The 20,396-nt window shown below is 33.5% G+C and overlaps 1 protein-coding gene across 2 annotated transcripts in view; it reads right to left on the bottom strand.

Moving 5' to 3' along the window:
* Nucleotides 1-19,985, bottom strand: part of Arl1 (ADP ribosylation factor-like 1) — a 29,931-nt gene extending 9,946 nt beyond the window's left edge. The window contains exons 1-4 of one of the 2 annotated variants that reach the window (XM_081751629.1): nt 19,828-19,985; nt 6,379-6,478; nt 1,687-1,803; nt 135-246 (exon numbers count right to left, since the gene is read on the bottom strand). In XM_081751629.1, the coding sequence (XP_081607755.1) occupies nt 135-246; nt 1,687-1,803; nt 6,379-6,478; nt 19,828-19,831 (333 nt within the window). In that variant the 5' untranslated portion in view covers nt 19,832-19,985. Of the gene's footprint in view, nt 1-134; nt 247-1,686; nt 1,804-6,378; nt 6,479-19,563; nt 19,728-19,827 lie in introns of those variants that run through there. The other variant, XM_081751630.1, reaches the window with a different exon arrangement.
* Nucleotides 19,986-20,396: the final 411 nt, after the last annotated feature.

Genomic DNA, 20,396 nt, shown 5'->3' with positions numbered 1-20,396 from the left:
GCATGAATGGGTGAAAAATTACGGAGATGTCCACTGCGTACTAAGTAGAATAGTAATTTTTAAAACAACTTTCTTTCTTTCTTTCATGTATTACAATATCTTTAATTATTTATTTATTTAAAAAAAATTCTTACCTCTAGCATAGCCAATAGTTCTTCTTTTGATATGCCTATTCGGTCTCTATCAGCTGAATCCACTACATATATTATAGCATCTGTATTGGAATAATAGCAACGCCAATACGGCCTGTAAAATAATGATAATTAAATGAAACGTCTTTCCTACCACTGTCAAGAACAAACACTTTTTTCTTTAGTTATGCTTCAAATATTTTTCGTTAACTTTAACTTGTATGTTAAGAACAAATAATTTTTTTCTTTAGCTACATTTCATATATTTAGGGTATGTGAAACTTCTACGCTAAGAACAAATACAGTACTATCTCCTTAGCTATACTTAATATATTCTAAATTATGTGGAATTAGTATTTATATTAGCAAATACTAGAGTATGTACACCGCAACACTGCTTCTACTGAGATTTAATATTATTACTTTTCACGGATATTCTAATTACACTAGTGTTTCCAGAAAAATGTCTCTGTTTAACCCGTATTTATCGGAAACTTGAGTTAATGCAAACATTTACAGTTTATTAGTTTACAAATAGTATAATTTAATCTGTATAATAAGCAGAAATCTGCCTACAGCTGAGGAAAATACCGACATCTAGATTCTGTTATAGACAGGAATTACAATAGTTATTATTATGACGTTCATTGTGAATACAATTAAGACAAGTATATTAATAATGACAATCTCCCTTATAGAAGAAAGAACAACCAAGGGCTTCATCATATTGCTAAACTAGGTAATACTTTACAACCTTAACAATCTATTTTTCAGAAGTTACGTTCAGTGCACTGGCTCTATGGTAATCCTCAAAGTCGGTTAGATGCAGAGGAATATTTTATCCACTCAATCACGTTTTTGTTTTCAGAAACAGTTGTTCCAGAGTTTACAAAAAAGAGATTTGTTTAGTTTCCTGCATACTGCTTTTAAGGACTGACGAGTTATTTCAGAACTGAGAGAAAAAATATCTAATAAAAAAAATCTTCAAATTAACACTCGAAATTGTTATTTTTCGTAATTCTACTGGGAACATGGTTTTCACATTGTAACTGATTATCACATCAGATACCTCTTATCAGTAATCTTGAAATTATTAAGTTTTCATTATGCTTTTCTCAACTTAGTATCTCAATAATATAAGTACTGAAACACTGTACAATACCATATTGTTACGTTACAAGAACCCAAACATAAATGTAAAATGTAATGCTAATTTTTTCATCAATTAGATATAAGAGATACAATGAAAAAAAAATTATTTTTAAACTGAAGAGCACGAAGTAAAGTAAAATAAAATAATTCTTTCAAGCCAACTCGAAATGATTTATGAGACTTCCGTCCTGAAGTAGTGAGAGCATGCTAACTCTACTCGATCTTTACCACAATCTTAACTTCAATAATGACAATTTTTAACCTACCGCTTACCACTCGTTTAAATAATATTTTTCCACGCTCTGTCATGCATAAAATATAAAGATGTTTTTCAAACATTAATGATCTCCATGGAGTAATACTAAAATATATACAAATACAATTAAACAAAAACATATGTTACCTGATGCTTGTTTGCCCTCCCAGATCCCATACTTGAAATTTCAGATTTCTGTACGTTACTTGTTCAACGTTGAAGCCAATAGTCGGAATTGTTGTAACTACTTCTCCAACTTGTAATCTGTTATACGAATTAAGAACAAATAAATAAATAAATTTGATGAAATAAAAATACGTGTTGATTTTCCTTTTCACAAATATTACCTTTCAAAAATATTATAACAACGTTTTAATGTTATACTCACCCTTTGGTAGGATAATTCATAAATGAGTGGACATAAATTTTATTATTATTATTATTATTATTATTTTGTTATAACCTATCAACAAATTGACGAATACGTTTCTACTTAATTTCATAACACTCGTTTTGCTCCAATTAACTCAATTTTTTGGATGTTACTGAGAACAGAAACCGTGCTTAAGTGAACCCACATTATTATAATAAGACATTAGCATACTGATGAAATTATTTTGTCTTTCTTACTGAACAATAACCAATCACCTATTTTGTTTAAACAACTGTCTTTTCACCTACTGTAACTTCTAGAACACTTTTATATTGTGTCTAAATGTTGGATTTCTGGTGATAGGAGCTCATTTGGTTCGAATCTCACGTTAAGCAACAGATCCACGTCTCATATAGTCTCGGTGCTGAAAGAGATACTGAACTCCAATCCAACTAAACAATAAGTCTAAACATCAAGATATCTTTATCCATTGGTCGCTAACCCAACCGAAACTGTTACATAACCTAAGAAGCGCGTGTCACATTATCAGAAAGGACATGGGCCACTCTAACATCCTCATCAATAAATGGAACATATTATTTCTCTGAAAACCCTGTTTTCAAGTTCAATGGTTGCTCAGAAAACATACTGTTAAAAAAATCGCTGAAGTTGTTTCCTGCATTTCTGTCCCGTCTTATTATTAATTTTTGTTTGATTCTTGTACTGTAACAAAGCATTAAAAAAAAAAAAAAAATTACAAGTGGGAGAAGTGGAAGAAGTTTTCTGACCAGTAAGAGAGCAGTTTTTTAACGATTATTATTCGCACCTATCCAAATATCCAAGTTTCAGAATCCTGCGGTACTTTCGCAACAATTTTTATAGAGGGAGTTTGGCTACGTGGATATAATTTGAAGTATTAACCAACTACCTCTGTAAAAATTGTTTCGGAAGTACCGCATGATTCTGGAACTTGGATATTTGGACAGGGTACATACTAGTTCAAAATGAAGTCTTAATCCGACTAAGATAAGTCCCCTAGTTTTTGAACTATGAACCTTTAAGATTCATTTTTTCATGTTTTCGGCAGCCTATAACTCCGAAAGGAAGCATTTGTGCACGAAGGTTGGTCTATACTTTATGTCTTATCTTGGTGTCAGAAATCACCTACCAAACGTTGACGACGTTGTTTTGGAACACCCTATATATATATATATATATATATATATATATATATATATATATATATATATATATATATATATATATATATATATATATATATTTCTGGCATAAAATGTTTTGCCATTGATATAAGATAAAACAGATATTCAGTAATATACAGGTTTAGCTCAAACGAAGACCTAGATTTGATAATATACAAGGAATCTAAATAATACATTGTAATGCAAGAACTTTCTATCTGAGGGATTATATACTATAGATAGAAAATATACAGGTTAAGGACAATAAAATTCAAGGCGAACGCTTAATGATGATAAAATTGGTCTGTTATACATTCACTAAGACTTATTATTACAGAACTCTCAGATCTCCCAATTTCCTTGGATCTTTCTCCTGTCTGCTTAAGTACATGATTATAATAAGTAAGTTCTTCACAAAGCTATTAGGAAAAAAATGTGCAGAAAATACTGCCTTCACTAGTGACACAGGTATACATATTTTTTTTCTTTTACTTAAAACTGCTATAGAAAAATACCAGGATACGTGAAAGTGATCTGTTAAGATTTGCCGTAGAAGTGATAGTCTTAACTACTTTATATGAATACTTGCACGCTGAACTTTCAATGTTACGAGCCAAGAGATGATGATAAGTCTGCACAGAGCGACATACAATTAGTGCCATGGTGATGTTACTAACAAATTATGACCCTATACAAGGAGAAATAAGCCGTGGATATTCATAAACGCAAGTGGTGATCCTGCATCATCATATGTAACTGTGTTCCATTTAGTAGCTGATTTTGAAAACAAAAAACACAGGTATTGATTCAACGTATTTCGTATTTCATTGACATCAAAAATAGAGAGTTAGCGATTGTAAGAAATGTGTCTCATTGCACGTTGCAAAAAATTATTCATAGTGACCTGCAGGTTTTAAAGATTTAAGCACAATGTGTATCACATTTTTTGACAAGAATTAGAATGGCATGAAGGTTCAAACATATCATAACTGGCTGTCAATACACGACGCTGACTCAGATATGTTTTTAGTAAGTTTGATGAGTGTGTCTCCAAATCTCATTTCAAATGGCTAAACTCTGTTTAATTAAACGAAATGTTCCTACTTGCCCGCCGATTCCCGAAAGCTGCAATGCTCCAATTAGTATATAAGGGACTGGGTGTGCAAAATTCCCTAACAATAGGTTTGTGAAGCTACACGAAAAATCACAGAAGAATGACAATGTACATTGATTTCCGTAATAAATATATGGAAAGGGGGGACATATCATTATTACAGTTCAAAATATACAGGAGAGTCTGAATCATTTTAAAAGCTTCGTAAAAACTGGAATCCAATCTTTAAAAAAGTTCCGTTGTTTATGATACTCAGAAACTGTTTTATTAGTTTACAATACTTCAAGTATAACAATGACTCCTGCTTGCAAAAAGTCTCAATTCTCTTCCTTCTAACCTTCTTTCTTTCTCTTTTTGTTTTTCCAAACTGCTATATTTAGGTTAGTTTTTCAGAGAAAGCATACTGCGTAACAGTATATTTATGAACAGAAGAACAACATTGAGAAGATTGATAGCTCACATACTCCCGAGGATTGCTGATGTGAATCTGGGGAAGAAGACCTTTAAGTTTGTCCAAAAATATGCCATTATGTTCAGTAAGAAAAAAAGAATTGATAACCTCACTTAAGTCGTCCATTTATAGGAACTGAATACACATAAACACACATTAGGCATCCTTTTAGGATGCTCATTGCAAACTCGAAGTTACCTAGTTACGAAGAGACATTAAAAAAAATCATTCATCACGTAATCAAGGTTCCCACTCTCTTTTCCCCCCAAAAAATTCCAGGACATATCACCAATTTTCCAGGACTTCGACACAGGAAAGTATAACAGGATTGCAACTGTAGGTTCAAAACTCACAACAGTGAAATGAAAAGTACAGTAGCTTATGCAGTGAATATTAATGCAAGTACAGTATTAATACATAATAATTAAATGCACAAAGCGGAGCGTAATGTGCTGCTTCTTTTTGGTGGCCTCCCAACTCCCCTAACAGCCACCCGATCCATTCACATCCAGCACATGTATTTTCATTCTTTCTACATGACATTTTAATTGTGTGCTGAACAAATTTACAAACAACAAAAATCTATTTTTCGTACATGGCATCTTCAGCGCGTAACAGTGTAACAAATATAATTAGGGGAAAAAAAGGAATTATATTACGTCTTTCAACCGAGTATGGAGTTGTGTGATTTCCTCATCTATCTCAAGGAAGACAAAGTTTCTTTGGTATACCACGAAATTGAGTTTCACCTAGATATGACCTTGTCAGAAATAATTCGTATGAAATTTTACTGAAGAGTAAGTACTGTTGCGAAAATAGACTGATTATGGAGGATTGATACTGGTGCAAAGCACAGTTTCTGAAGGAAAGTGCTAGTGAAGACAGGGATGACAGACTAGTGGATGAAAGAAAGCCCATCAAGCACTCACATATGCAGGATCACGTGAAATTATTATTCAGCACGAAAGCAGGAATAGCAACCAATTAAAATCTTCATTATAATTATGAAAAATCTGATATTCAGTATTTCTGTAAATTTTAAGGACAGAAATGCATTTTCAAGGTTTTCCAGGATTTCCAGGACAAGTGGGAACCCTGCGTAATGATTTACTTATTTGTATACTAATCTTACAATTTTTTGGTCATTTTTTGAATATATTAAAAGTTTTCCGAATATAACAGCTTCTGCACCAATGAGATATGGTCGCTTATCAAAATGTAACTCCTTCCAAGTTAAGATACTATTAAGAATAATATATATATTGTAAATATAAATAATCAGATTTATCTCCTCGTTTTCGCATATTTTAACTTTCTTACCTTTTTTTTAAAAAAATAATAATAAAAACTCTGTCCCTTGAGCAAGATATTGTGCAAAAATAAACTCCTGAAATTATATGAATTTGGAAACTTCAACTCCCCGATGATGAAATTCTGCGTACGCCACTAAATATAATACTTATCAGTTTTCTTTCGGCATGCCCCAGATAATCCCTAATTGATTCTATCCTTGATAGTTCACTTGTCATTTTTCTTATCTATTGTAAGCCCAAAAAGCCTATTGATAATAAACCATTTCCCCTTAACACAAAATCCTGAAAGCTTTTTCATTTTTGAAATCTTTCCAATTTAATTAGATAAATATCGCATAGCAACAATAGCAAACTATTAAATTTCAGTTACTATGTCATATGATTACCTGTATAAAATGGTAGTTTTCCCAGCTCCATCTAAACCCAAGATCAGTATTCTCATCTCTCGATTACCAAGTAAGTTCCGAAAATAACTTAGTAGTCCACCTGTAAAAGAAACACAAAACTTAAGAACAACTACAATATTTATAAAAGTCACTGAAAAAAAATCTAACAATTAAATAAAGCAACCGGCCACAACAAGATGTAATTATCCAAAAAGTTATTATCAGCTAAAAAAGACACAGCAGTAATCAGTTTCAGTAATTAGAAAAATAAAATCGTAATACATTGTCTATTTATATATGCATCTATATTTCTCAGGAATCACCTTCCAAACGTTGTCGGTGTTGTTTTGAAACACTATATATATATATTATGACTATTTCTTTGTGGAAATGACATGCAAACATTTGAAAAATAAAATGAGCAACCTTATCGAATTATTTTACATGCGATAAAAAAAAAAAAAAAAAAAAAAAAAAAAACTACCTTCCAAATATTTAGAGCTTCACGCTACGTAACTTCCAATTGAATTATATTATTCGTCTATTTTCCTGCAAATTGAAAAGCAGTGATCTAGTTTAAGACAAAGCAATTGCATTTTGAATTCAAGACTGGAAATATATAATTGGGAGAGGATCGATCTCACATCTCTTGCTTACCATGCACTACGTTGTCCAGTACTCTAGACCAAACAATTCCTTTTCGATAGCAGTGTTCTCCTATCTTGGATCACCATTATATCATCAATTAGTGTCAGTCATTGCTGAATGACTGTCCAGCTCTTTTGCACAACCATCTACATAGTGCTGTTATATATTCTGTCCCTACTTTTATATGTCTCCACAGGGCCAGGTGGCGCTGAGGAATTGTTATACTTAACTCATAGGCACGACTCAGGACGACACAAAGCACACCAGTTGAGTGACAGCATCTACATACTGAAGATGGAGTGGGGAGTCAATGAGAACATCACTGATGAGACTGCACTATCAAGTGTAACAAGACACCCATGGAAATTTAAAAGCTCTCAAAGCAGCCAGAAATAATAACAATATAATGTGCATCGCACTATTAACCGGTACAATGAGACGTCTTCTATCGCTGACAGTGCAAGAACAGGTCAACTACGTGAAACAACGACACAAGCAGCCACGAATTCAACTTCCCAAAGAATCTGCATAAATCTGCTCATGAAGCACACAATCTTGGTCACGGAAATGAAAATCCCACCTCGTACCATCGCACGCTTATTAAAGATTTTAGGCATCTGCACATAGAGCAAAAACAACACAACGCTGGCTGGCATCCAATGTGTCTGACTTCATCACCAATGGCGACTGGCTTTCACGCAGTCACGCTTTCAGACTTCTGATCGTGAAACATTTTAGAGAAGGCCTGTTCTAAACCCCAATGCAATACCGCAGCTTTAAAAACATATCCAGCCGTGCAGACATCAGTATCCACGTCACAAGAAGTGGTGCGTGCGGTTATTGATGAGTGACCGACTCGTTTGCGGAGGTGTGTAAGGTTAAGGGCAAATATACGTAATAACTATCTGATGGTATGGGTGCTATATAAATACTATATGCCATAAATTACATTGTTTCGTCAGCTGCTGTATGTACCAAGTGAGTTTCCCTGAGGAACAAAATATATGGCAGCACTAGATACATTACGCAACTCTATTCATGTTACTAGGCAATGCTTCATTCTTTTGTCACCCAAATTGATTCCGAGACTTCTATTTGTCTGTTGGTATATTTAATTAAGAACTGCTCCTGCTTCAGCCTACTGTCACTTCCATGCTTTTATTTTAATCTAGGGCTACCTCTTGGCTTAGTCGTTAGTGTACGCGCCTTTGGTCTGGGAAATTCGGCGGGAGTTTATATGGTTGGTGGTTAAGTTGTAGGCCCACGTCTCATACAGCCTCGGTGTTAAAAGGGACGATACATTCAATATCACAATCAGAATATTTTAATCATTATGTTCGGTATCCCTGCCATTTTATGGCCTATGTAGTTATATATATATATATATATATATATATATATATATATATATATATATATATATATACTTCAGATACATTGGCATTTTACTCGTTAGTGTGAAGCTGTAATTTGCGAATGAACTCCAGGTTACCTTAACACGTCTGTTTAATGCTTCGTCCGATGGAAATTCTCAGGTAAAAGTAAGTATTTACTTCTAATATCCTTATTTTCAATTTCTATGCTTGACTCTTTCACGAAGTTCTGAAATATCACTTTCGTCTCTTCCATGTTCATTTTCAACTCAACTTCCTAGCTACTTAAATTAAACTCTTTTTATCATATCTTGCAGAATGTTTGCAAAGAGAACAAAGTCATAAGCGAAACACGATAGGTCAGAATTTTCTCCCCTCCCAGCTCACGCTTGTTCTTTTGTCCTTAGTTCAGAGACCAAGACACACAAATAAGTTACGCAAAACTTAGAAGGAATAGTACCATTATTGTCTTTGTCGATGCTTACTGTCTTTGTACCATACAGACAGACAGATATTCGCATTGGTTTTACAAATGAAACTATGCGACTGGACAACAATAAAGCACTGAAAAATTTTAGTTGTCTGTATTTCTCAAATATATGTACCTCCCACTACCTTAACGTCGTTATTAACGCAAGGCATATTTCAAATTCAGCGTAACTTTACTTATAGCAAAACTTAGCTGTCAAAAAAAAAGAAAAAAAAAAAAGCCTGTTGCTTGCATTTCACAAATATACGTGCCGTACAAGACAAAGTCGTTTATTCCAGAAATTATTAGCAGAAGAAATGTAATTGGAAAGACACTCGAATACGACTGGACATCGTTTTTCACTAAATTTTTGCCTACTACTTTCTAGTATGCAGTAACAATCCTGCTTCTTCTATCATTTTTTTTCTGTTCATATTCTGCTTGACACATTTCGTGGTTATTTTTTGTGTATGTGGTGGAGGAAAAAGGGAAAAAGTTACGTATTTTCGATATTTTACCATATTCGAAATGTAAAACCTTCACATGAACAGAAACATATAAACTCGTGTAACAGGTTGACTGAAAACAAAATTGGAACTAGTTTAGTAATTTCAAACAAGAAATGAAACACTAACGTTGAACTGCACTTTAGCATCCTTTTTAAGGACTGAAAAATTACAATTTTTCACTTTTACATTGGTAATTCAACGTACCAAAGTAAAGATTTCTTAACAGTTACGTACCGATGATGATGACAAGAAGTTTTCGGGAAATATACGATTAAATCAATAAAACGGGTGCTTAAGTGGAGTTCAAGGTTAGTATTTCATTATTAAATATACATCCAATCAGTATATTTAGTAATTATAAGGAATACAGATATTTCCACTCTTTATTGTGCATCCAACTTGGAGAGTAGTTAACTTCGACTAACTTTGGTATATGTCTGTCACATTGCATACTGTATGCGTCAGTTTAAGTTGGAAAATAGTTCTTTCCTTTAATTAAAAAAACAAAGAAAAAGAAAAAAAAGAAAAATCTTCAGAGATGTTAGTCTTATCTATTTGATGAAGTATTGACCGTAAGCCTTATTTATGCACCACAATAGAAAGAATAATGCCAACTTACTCGGAGTAAGGAATAATTTATGTGAAGAACAATAGAAGTATATGGGGATATTTATGCACGTACGGTTAGTCGTGCGAGTCTGCCATACTGCTTTCGTTTTATATTAAATAAGAACAAATGAATTGAACAGTTAATCTTAACTTGACCACATGGTTTCTTAATAGAACTTTAGTTGTAGATTTGGGTGCCAGGTCTTCAATTCAGTTGTAGTGATCTTGGAGTGCTACTGCCACATAAGGCAACTATTCATGAGGTATGTAATGTTCAGAATGTTTATATTAGACTTGGTGCGGGATACAAGTGGACATATAGGACTTAGACATGGGAAATTTAAGGAAATAAAAATCGATCGTATCCGTGGAATGCGTTCTCGGAGCATTGTAAAAATCGACAGATGAAGAAATTTGATTGGGTGAAGAATTGTAAAGCATTGCACCCTGCATGAAAGGAGTGCTGTTGAATGGTGTTGGTAACAATGCTGACTGGTATATGTATCAACCAATATTTTTCTTTTTCCTTAAGTTGTGCGAGTACAATCGGATTAAAAACGGAGAAATAAATGTGCGATCCGTGTCGTATGTACGCCTCTCGCGACAATCGTGGTGCATAAATATGGCCTTTAAAATACAAGAAATTAAAAAAGTCAATTAGATTTAGGGGGAGGCGTAGAAATTTTATTTTACCAAGTAAAAGTTTATTTTTGGGCAAATACGGTAAATATTTGTCAATGATAACTTCTCCCTTATACGATTCGCGGCCAATAATTAGTATCTCCCCCAATCTTGCACATATAAGATTTACAGTGTGTTACTTATTTTACAAAATATAGCTGAGCTAGGGACAGCTAGCGAAGGGAGTTAGAAGCCCCCAGGGCCCTTGTACTTCTACCAATATCACAATTTAGACAAAAACAAGATACTCAGTTCTGGAACCATGAAACGAGTTGGGGGAGATACTAAATGCCATCCCGATTCGCTCTTTATCACTGCCAATAACGAATCCGTATATCACTTTTCAGTAACATATTTTTCCAAGAATGTAATATGAATTTTTGATAATACCTATGTTGTCAATGTTTCATTTTCTGTACTATACGATACCACAGATATTCTACTATGGATTAAAACCTTTTGCTACAGAATATTTGAGTTAATAGTCGCACATTTCTGAGTTGATTTTACATCCTGGAAAACTGCACGATCACTGTCTTGAAATAAACCCACCAGACTGAATTCAATGAAACAATACTTGACTGTAGTCCAACGTCTGTTCTACAAAATTTATATTTCTGCTTTTCATGAGCTTAATAACCGCTAGAAGGTCATGACTTACTTGTGTTTTACACACACAAAAAATCATAAATAAATAAAATTTATAACAGAATGTTCTTGAAGGATAACTAAACATTTTTATACATCTGCGAAGACCAGTTGATCTCCTTATATAAAAAGAATAAAAACTTCATATTAGAAACAATTTGCTCAGATCCATAGATAGGTTGCCTTTAAATTATATATATATATATATATAATAAACTTCAAATAAGGACGGAAACTTTTGTAGTGTCCGTTGATTGTCTCGGACTAACAATCAAGTAAATTCAACGTTGTCCGATGTTTCGAGAACCAGGGTGGATTGATTTAAATCAGTCTGATTTAAATCACGATTTTAATCACTTGATTTTTTAAATAAAAATCGTTGATTTAAATCGAATTCCGAAATAAATTTAAAGTGAAAATAAGTATAAAATCCTGTTTCTGTTCTGTTATTTCGATTATGGAAGTTAATAATCATAATACAATGAGACTCAAATGTACACTATAGTATGAAAACAAGTGTCATGCAGATGATGGTTATGGAAAATCCCGTTTTGAACAGGTAACGGAGTAATCCTGCTTTCTTCTTTTCGTAGCATTGGGTTTGGGTTTTAAAATCGTTAACTATTCCAACGGGGAAATCACCATCGACATTTCAGACGAAAATACTTTTTTGTGCGTGCCTGTTTGTTTATTCCCAGATAATAGAGCGTATTTTGAGGGGTTCTACCCCCTCTCAATTTTTTTTTTTTTTTTAATTTTATAACTGTAGGCGAAATTTATGTATTTCATGCCGCAAGCTAGTTCTGAGTTTTTAAAAATAGATCCCTGCCAAATATCAGTAACTTTTGTGAAAAAAGGTGTCATTTTTATAAACGTTGCTGTACTTTTTCCTTAATGCTTAACCTTTTAAATTATATCACCTATTTTTAGGTGACAGGGTAGAATCTTCATTATTCGATTGAAAAAGTACCAATAAGGTTTTATACTTCGTTTTCTTCAAGACTGGAGGCATTTTAGAACACATTACATATGCTTTCACGCCTTTCTGCGTTGAGGCATAGTCTATAATGACGTCATAAATTTAAAAAGATATTTTTTTTTGTTATGCGTATTATTATTATTATTATTATTTGGCGGGTTACATTTTGCATTCAGAAGACAAATTTTGCACACTCGTTCAGTGCACCTCTTAATAATTTTCAGATGTTTTCAGATCTCTGCGTGGAAAAGAACATCTCCGCATGGAAAAGCGGGGTCCAGAGGGGCAAAAATGTTTTAAAAAAGGATATTTTTAACAAAAAAGTAGCTTTTATCGTGATTTTCCCTCCTCAGATGGATACATATGAATGGTACCGTGTGAAAGGATGTTCTATTCTGAAGAAAATGATGTACGTACTATGCTCCTAGGATAAATAGGGATGTCTCAGGAAACTGTTACCTGAGATCCTGTTTTATACGGGAGTCTGGGGTATTTGGGAAATATTAATTTTCGCGGGCTTACCTTTGCACTTACAAGATTGAAATTTTGCACATTTACTCAGTGCACCCCTTAGTATTTTTCAGATTTGTTTCAGATCTCTGCCTTAAAACAGGGGGAGGGTCCACAGAGGTAAAAGTTTAAAATATATATATACATACATATATATATTAAACAGAAAATTCCTTTTTTCATTATTTACCCGCCCCACATACATGATGGAGACATTTGAAGGGTACCGTTTGAAAATTTGTTTTATTCTGAAGAGAATAATGTACAAATCATGATCCTAGGATAAATAGGGATGTCTGAGGAAATTTTTATATTACATCCGGGTCATCTGGGGCATTGTGGGAATGTTCTTAGCTCATTGTTAAATAGTTTCGTCAACCTTACTACTCAAGATAGAAGCTTGAAATTCTGTACATACATTTAGTACACCCCTTAGTATTTCCCAGTTGATTTTGAGATCTGTGCGTTAACACAGGGGAATCCAGAGGGGATCAAAATCTTTTTTAAAAAAGTAAACAAAAATGCTGATTACTCTAAAAATTTCCCGCTTCAGGGACATGATAAGGAAATGTGAATGTTACCGTTTCAAAAGCTATTCTAAAAAGAGTGATGTATGTACCATGATCCTAGGATTAATAGGGATGATGCTGTAGCTGCTTGAGTGAAAGTCTATAATTTACCTTTAAAAAGAGCCTAATTTAAAAGGGTTAACAAACATAGGGATAGAAACATAGGTTTGGGATTGATATAGGTTAACGATTGGGGATAATTCAAAATTTAATCCCAATACTTTCACTTAAATGACATAATTAGCATTTAATACTAATTCCTAACGCTTTTTCTTCAGTTCGCGACATGTATTATACGAGGAGAAAGATTTGATTTAAATCAAAAAAATCAACAAAAATGTTTTAAAAAAAAATCATGATTTTTTTCCACCCTGTCGAGAACTGACCACACTGTTTTCTTCTTCGAGGTGTATTATGAGAGAATCAAACAGAAGCACTACTTATGTAATGCTGGCAAAATGCTGAAGGAATGTGACTGATTGAAAGAGACTTCAATCAACGTCAATCTATGGTCTTATTCTGATAATTGGTTGTTTAAGTTTCTACGCAGGTTTCAATTAGTTATTTTGTTTTCGCAGGTCTTTCAATGAATGAAATCCATGTTTGGCTAAGCTCCAACTATGTTCTGCCAATCCCACCATACGAAGTCCAACAAACTATCTAGCAAAATACTTAACGTCTTTCTTGCAACCATTGATTATCTAGTGAGAACACCATGTGAATAACTCCACAGCATTTGTAGCAATTTTTACAAACGTTTCTAGTTATCCTCAATACACACCATTCTAAATCAAATTCACTGTAGAATCAGAAAATGACGGCACCCTAGAACAGAGTGTATACAGAAAACCCACAGACAGACTTCTACCTGAACAATAGTTTTCCATCGTGTCTCAAAACACAAAACTTATCAACACATTCGGTGCACAGAATAGAGGTCTGCACGGCTCGGGCCTAACTTGGAAAATATACTGTACAACGACATTTATAGGACCGTTCTTTCTGGAGACCTTTTAAAGCACAACTGCAAAATTAAACCTCAATTGCTGTAAATAAAAGTACAATTTTGTATTAATCATTAAGTTACTGTAATTCGGGCTTATTTAGGGCTCATTTGATTATCACACGGGCTTGGGCCTAAAAGCTAAAACATTTCGGACTCGGGTTGGATTATAAACTCACGGGCCGAGCCCGGGATAAAAATTCCGGCCCGTGCAGACCTCTAGCACAGAACTCTTGTCGTATCAGATGAACATAGCAAGCAACCGAACGTCAACATCTAGAAACCACCTTACTTCAGAATAGCTACAGGAATGCAGATATATGGAAGAGCCTAAAACGAGCCATTACCAGGCTACATCTTCCCAGACTATCACGAAAACGAGATCGAAGATAAACTACCGTCTTCCATACGCTGACCACTTGTCAAAAAAGCTAAGTAGAATCTTGGCAAAATACGGAATAGAAGCTATTCACAAACATCCTGCCAAACACAGGGCTCTGCTACGTCCAGTTATAGATGACTTAGGCCTTAGAACACCGGGACTGTATTGCATTCAATGCGAATGTGGTAAAGCCTATATCGAATAGACTGAACGTACTGCTGAAATTTGCTGCAAAAAACATTCTGATTATATTACACGGCGTCAAGTTGAAAAATCGTGATTGGCAGAACATAGTATAATTGATGGACATATTTTCTTCGGACTATTTTTCTAGCAAAGAGCTCAGGCTACTGGGAGTGAAAAGTCAAAGAAGCCATAGGAATACTGAAGGGAGGAAACAATTTTAACAAAGGCACCGACTTGCAATTTAGTCAAATAGGGGTTTTATTTATTGAAACAGCACTGAAAACAAAATAACCAATCGGGACTTGTGTACAAACTCACACAACCAACCAGAATGAAGCCATAGATCAACGCTGAATGGGTGTCTCGATCGACCAATCACATTCCGCCATTTTCTTTACCAACAATTATATAAGGGGTGCTTTTGTTTGATTCTTTCATAATACACCGTGAAGATGAGAACAATGTGGTCGGTTCTCGAAACTTCGGACAACGTTCAATTTATCTGGTTGTTAGCCCAATAAGTAATATATTCACCATATAACTTGTTTAGCTTTTTCCTTAAAATTGTCATGTACATACTACAGAAATCCTCACCTTCTAAGGCATACGAAAAGACAAAGTACATTAATGCCAATTTAAATCATTTGCTTCTATTTACCGCTTTACTACTTGTTATTTGTAGACATATTTACTAAATTCGTATATGTAAAACCTAGTTAAATTAATCAAAAAGGAATTCAGAATTTAGTTAAAACATTATATGTACTATTATCTCAAACAAGGGTTGCCATCTTTGTCTCGAATTAGGTGGCACATTTCGAATTAGAATACCAGGTTTGATTGGTATAACTCAAACTGATTTTTTATAAATAATTTAATTTAGAGATGCAAAAAAGCCGGCTTTTTTTGAATCGATGGTTTTTTCCCATAAAAAGCCGGTTTTTTTGAAAAAAAAAAACGAGAATTTTGGAAATTTTGGCTTTTTTCATTTTAATGACATTTCTATCTAAATAACTTTCTTATAATATATTCTATAGTTAGATACGAATTCCATGACCTAAATGCCATATTTCGCCCTGAAATTCACCATCAAAATGGATGGAGCACATGTTTTACGAATTGAAGCTAACACGAAGAAAGCAGTATTTGAGGGCAATTTTAGAGACTATTTAACTTTATTTTGACTTTTGAGTTATCGACATTTTTTTCTTCTCTAGACCATTTTAGTTTGTCATCCGTGTTTCATTTCTAAGAGCTTAGTACTCTAGCTTCTAGCGCAAAAGTTAAACTTACGTTTTTCTATATATCCGTCAAAGCGTACGTTTTTCAATATATCAATCAAACCGTAGTACTTCACATTTCTGTTATACTGCAGCTGTGCAATGATTTAACAATAATTTTCGGGATACAACCTTGAATACCAATTTATACAAATAATAGTAGCGGATTTAGAAAAGTACTTTGGGAGGAGTTTCTCTGATTGTTTCGTTTTCTAAAAAGACCTAATTTTATTTGGGAGGTGCTTGAAGTTTATGAGTACAGGCATAACTAATATTTCGTTTCGTTTATATACTTAGCAATAATCTTCCGGATACAACCTTGAAGATCATTTTATTCTGAGAATCAGTGGCGAATTTAGAAAAGTATTTTGGGAGGGGTTTTTCTTACTAATGTTCAGCTTTTCTAAACATTCGCAATTTTTATTTGACGGGAGCTTAAAGTTTATGAGTAAAGGCATAACTAATAGATATTTCGTTTGTTTTAGACATTCCGTAACTTTGGGGAACAGGCTTCAGTTCGAAAGACTGCCCCCCTAACCTTCGTAAAACCGTCACTGCTGGTAATTAGTAATAATAACGATTTAAAAACAATAACAAAGGAAGTCGGCCAACTCACAGTACACGCACTATTTCTACATTCACAGATGGAATGAAGAAAAGCTTTATCAGAATGGTCGAATGCTGGGTTGAATCCCGAACTTCCCGATAGAAACGCAAAAGCTAACCACTCAGTCATGTTTGTTGTGCAGTTGTATTTAGCTTAAATATATTTCGTAGTTTTTTTTTTTTTTTTTTTTTTTTTTGTATAGGGGAGTTCAGTAATATGTTGAATCCCTCTTGTTAAAAATTCAGAAAATTTGAGGACTGGGTAAACCATGATGCTGTATATAAAACTTAACTGTAGAATATCAAGAATATACAGAACCAAAAGCTCTAGATGCGCAGCCTTTAAGTGTATCATATAAATATAAGTATTTCTCTTATGTCTTAATTTTATTTTGTTTCAAAAAGAGGATATGGAATATTTTGAAGTAAAAATACTACATACAATTTTGCTAGTTATTTGTGTATTTTTTAAAGAAGTGTTTACTTTTAGGGTTGGCTGGTTTAGACCAGCTTTTTTTTTTTTTTTTTTTAAATAACTGGTTGATACCAAAAAAATAAAAAGAACGAAAATTGCGAATCGTGTGAACTTCATGGCGACGTTTCCACACATATCAAACCATCTGCATTAGTTTTATTTTCTTTTCACCTTTTAATCAGTGTCCCATGTTCAATTCCCGCTCGAACCACAACGCTTCTTTCATGCGTAAACCAAGTAGCGGTTCGGATGTCACTTTAAGCGAAAGTCTTCTTGATAACCTCGGTATTACGTAAGAATGTTAAGCCTAAACATACGAAACGAAACCAAATTGTATATTTCTGCATGCCAGAATGCCTGCTGTTTTATAAAGAAGCCAAGGTTGCTTAAATATATTGATAAAAATTGGCAAAATTTATCGAATGCCTACGTAGCTTCCAACATTAGCTTGGATTGGACTTTCAATGAATGATATCTACATACTAAATTTGTAATTTAATACCTGTTTTAGCGTACTGATTATGATACGTTGACCTTTAAATTTCACATGCAAAACAACAACAGGATTCTCCCGTTATTGTTTTACATTTAAAGTAATGACGGGATTTTCCTGATGGCTAGGCGGAAGTTTCTCAATTTAAGAAATTTACTGACCGGACTTCTTTAAGCTTATGGGACCACTTCCAGCATAACCCCGTTGTTGCATAATAACACCAAGGTGAAACAAACTTATTTCTGTGAATATGTAATATAAATACATAACGGAAAATATCTAAATCAAAAAACCCGGTTTAAAAAAAAAAAAAAAAAAACTGGTTTAAACTTCCTCCCAAAAACGGGTTTTTGACATTTTCAAAAACAACCATGGTTCTTGCCAATCCTGCTTAATTTTGTATATAGCAGTTAAAAAATTCTTATTATATACATTGGTTAATCCTTTGGAATTCATAATGTAAATATGTTGAGAAGTAATACTGTTTGAAATATCTTTTCGAAATTCATGGTTTATTTTGGAGGTTTTATATTATTATCGGCATCAACCATCAATTAAATGACTTTTTGTGTTATAGAGAAGCGAAACAAAGTCTGCTTTATCAATTTAAAGCACAATTAAAAAAAAAAAAAAGCCCAACATTTCTCAAGCAAAAAAGCGCAGAAAAAACTAGTTTTTTTTTTTTAAAAAAAGCCCGTTTTTTCCCGAGCCCTTGAATCTCTAATTTAATCCAACTTTATTTTGGTTAAAACAGAAATACAATGCGCTATTTCTGACTATTCTGGGATACTAATCGAATATAAGCCTGAAACTTGCATCTTAATCCGTATGATAATAGGATCTTAATTTTGAGATCATTTAATGAACTAAGAATTCTGACAATGAATTGAATTAATAATTTCATACTGCACAGGAGACCGAGGAGGAAGCTTGAATCCATTTTGCATTTAAAACTCATAATTTTAATTCAGAATTATACGTATCATGGTAATTGGCAGGGTTCTAAAATACTGGCCCGCATATAAATTGAATCGTGATATTGTATTGAAACTCGTATCATTGCCAAAACCCACTTCCCACTACCCTTACTTACGCGTATACCCGCCGTCGCTGACACACCCGCTCCCTTCAGAGGCTCGTCCTAGACTCGGTTACATGGAATCCAAGCTTTCTAGTGGCCACCCAGCACAGATTAGGTTAAGTTTTTGGCACGGTATTTGTGCCATATATCCAGACGCCGTATTTAGGCCTATACGAAAAAAAAACACTTCTAATGGCTCCATTGAATTTTATTTATGCTGAGATATTTTCATGTCGTCCAGCGCAAATCATTTAGGAGCCAATTAACGAGGAAATCAGTGTAAGAATTATAATTTTTCAACAATTATTTTGAGTGTTGAGCCAAAATTAAACCTGAACATCGTATTGTATTTTAATGCGAAGCTTATATAATGTACAGATTTATCAGTTATGTTTTAATGTACTTTTCAGCATCGCTGTTGGAATCTGAAACCCAAATTACTGCCAGGAATCGAACTCAATCTCGCGCTCCGAAGGTGAATACTGATCACATAGACGGAGCTCAAATAATTAAAAATATATATGACACTATACCGTGCTGTGCTCAAATTATGCTTTCATATCAAGAATTTTACATAAGTATGATCAGATTAAACAATATTACAATTATCACCATACACTCTTTCCATTCAGTTACCATCCGGTGAATAATTTTTTAAATGAAGTTATTGAAATAGTTTCATACCCTACTTTCTACAGATATTTGACACTGATGTTTGTTGCCTTCTAATTTCAGTCTTATATTTTTTTCGTTGGTCATATATATGAACAAGCACATTCTCCATCTATAAGGATATAATTAAAAGTACATGAATACGATAATCATGTGTAATGAATTGAGGAAGCGAAAAACGTTCTTGGTCTTACCACTGCATGGTTCTTACTTATAATAAACAACCAGTGGTGCAAGTATCACATTACTAAAAACAACTGTAAAATAAAGTCATACCCATTTTTGTTGCTCACTATTATTTTGTCACAAGTTCTATTAATTGTGGAAGCTGATTATTTAAAGCAAAACCAGCTTCCTAGAATTTTCACCACTCATCCAAAATGTAACCATCAGACGCACACGACATATGTTAGACGTGTACCGGTCACCGTTGCCAAGTATCTTTGGTTGCCAGTAAAAAATCACAAAATTAAACAAGGAAATAACTAAAAACATTCATGACGTACTTGAATAATAACCACTCAAACACATTTGTCAAAATTATTTTTTGACAAAATTATTTAATATAAACACTTTGTTCACTTCTAAATGCATTTAAAATCGCAGATTATTGTACGGATCCATACTGGTGCGTAAATTCATTGCATATATATATATATATATATTTCTACAGTAAATTGATTCCCTGTATATTAATCCTTGTCTGCATACTTCAGAAAATACACACTAATGCATATGCAGGGCCTCTAAGGTCATGTAATTTATTTAAAAGGTTTAAATAATTTTATTTCAAATTTAATGGAAATTATTACTTGCAGCCCCGTCATCGCTTAATTTATTACACA

This window comes from Thermobia domestica, chromosome 3 (genome assembly GCF_964235325.1).
Source record: "Thermobia domestica chromosome 3, izTheDome1.hap1.1, whole genome shotgun sequence".
NCBI classification, from domain to species: Eukaryota; Metazoa; Arthropoda; class Insecta; order Zygentoma; family Lepismatidae; genus Thermobia; species Thermobia domestica.
The sequence above is the reverse complement of the archived record's forward strand: the minus strand, read 5'-3'. Positions and strand labels throughout refer to the sequence as shown.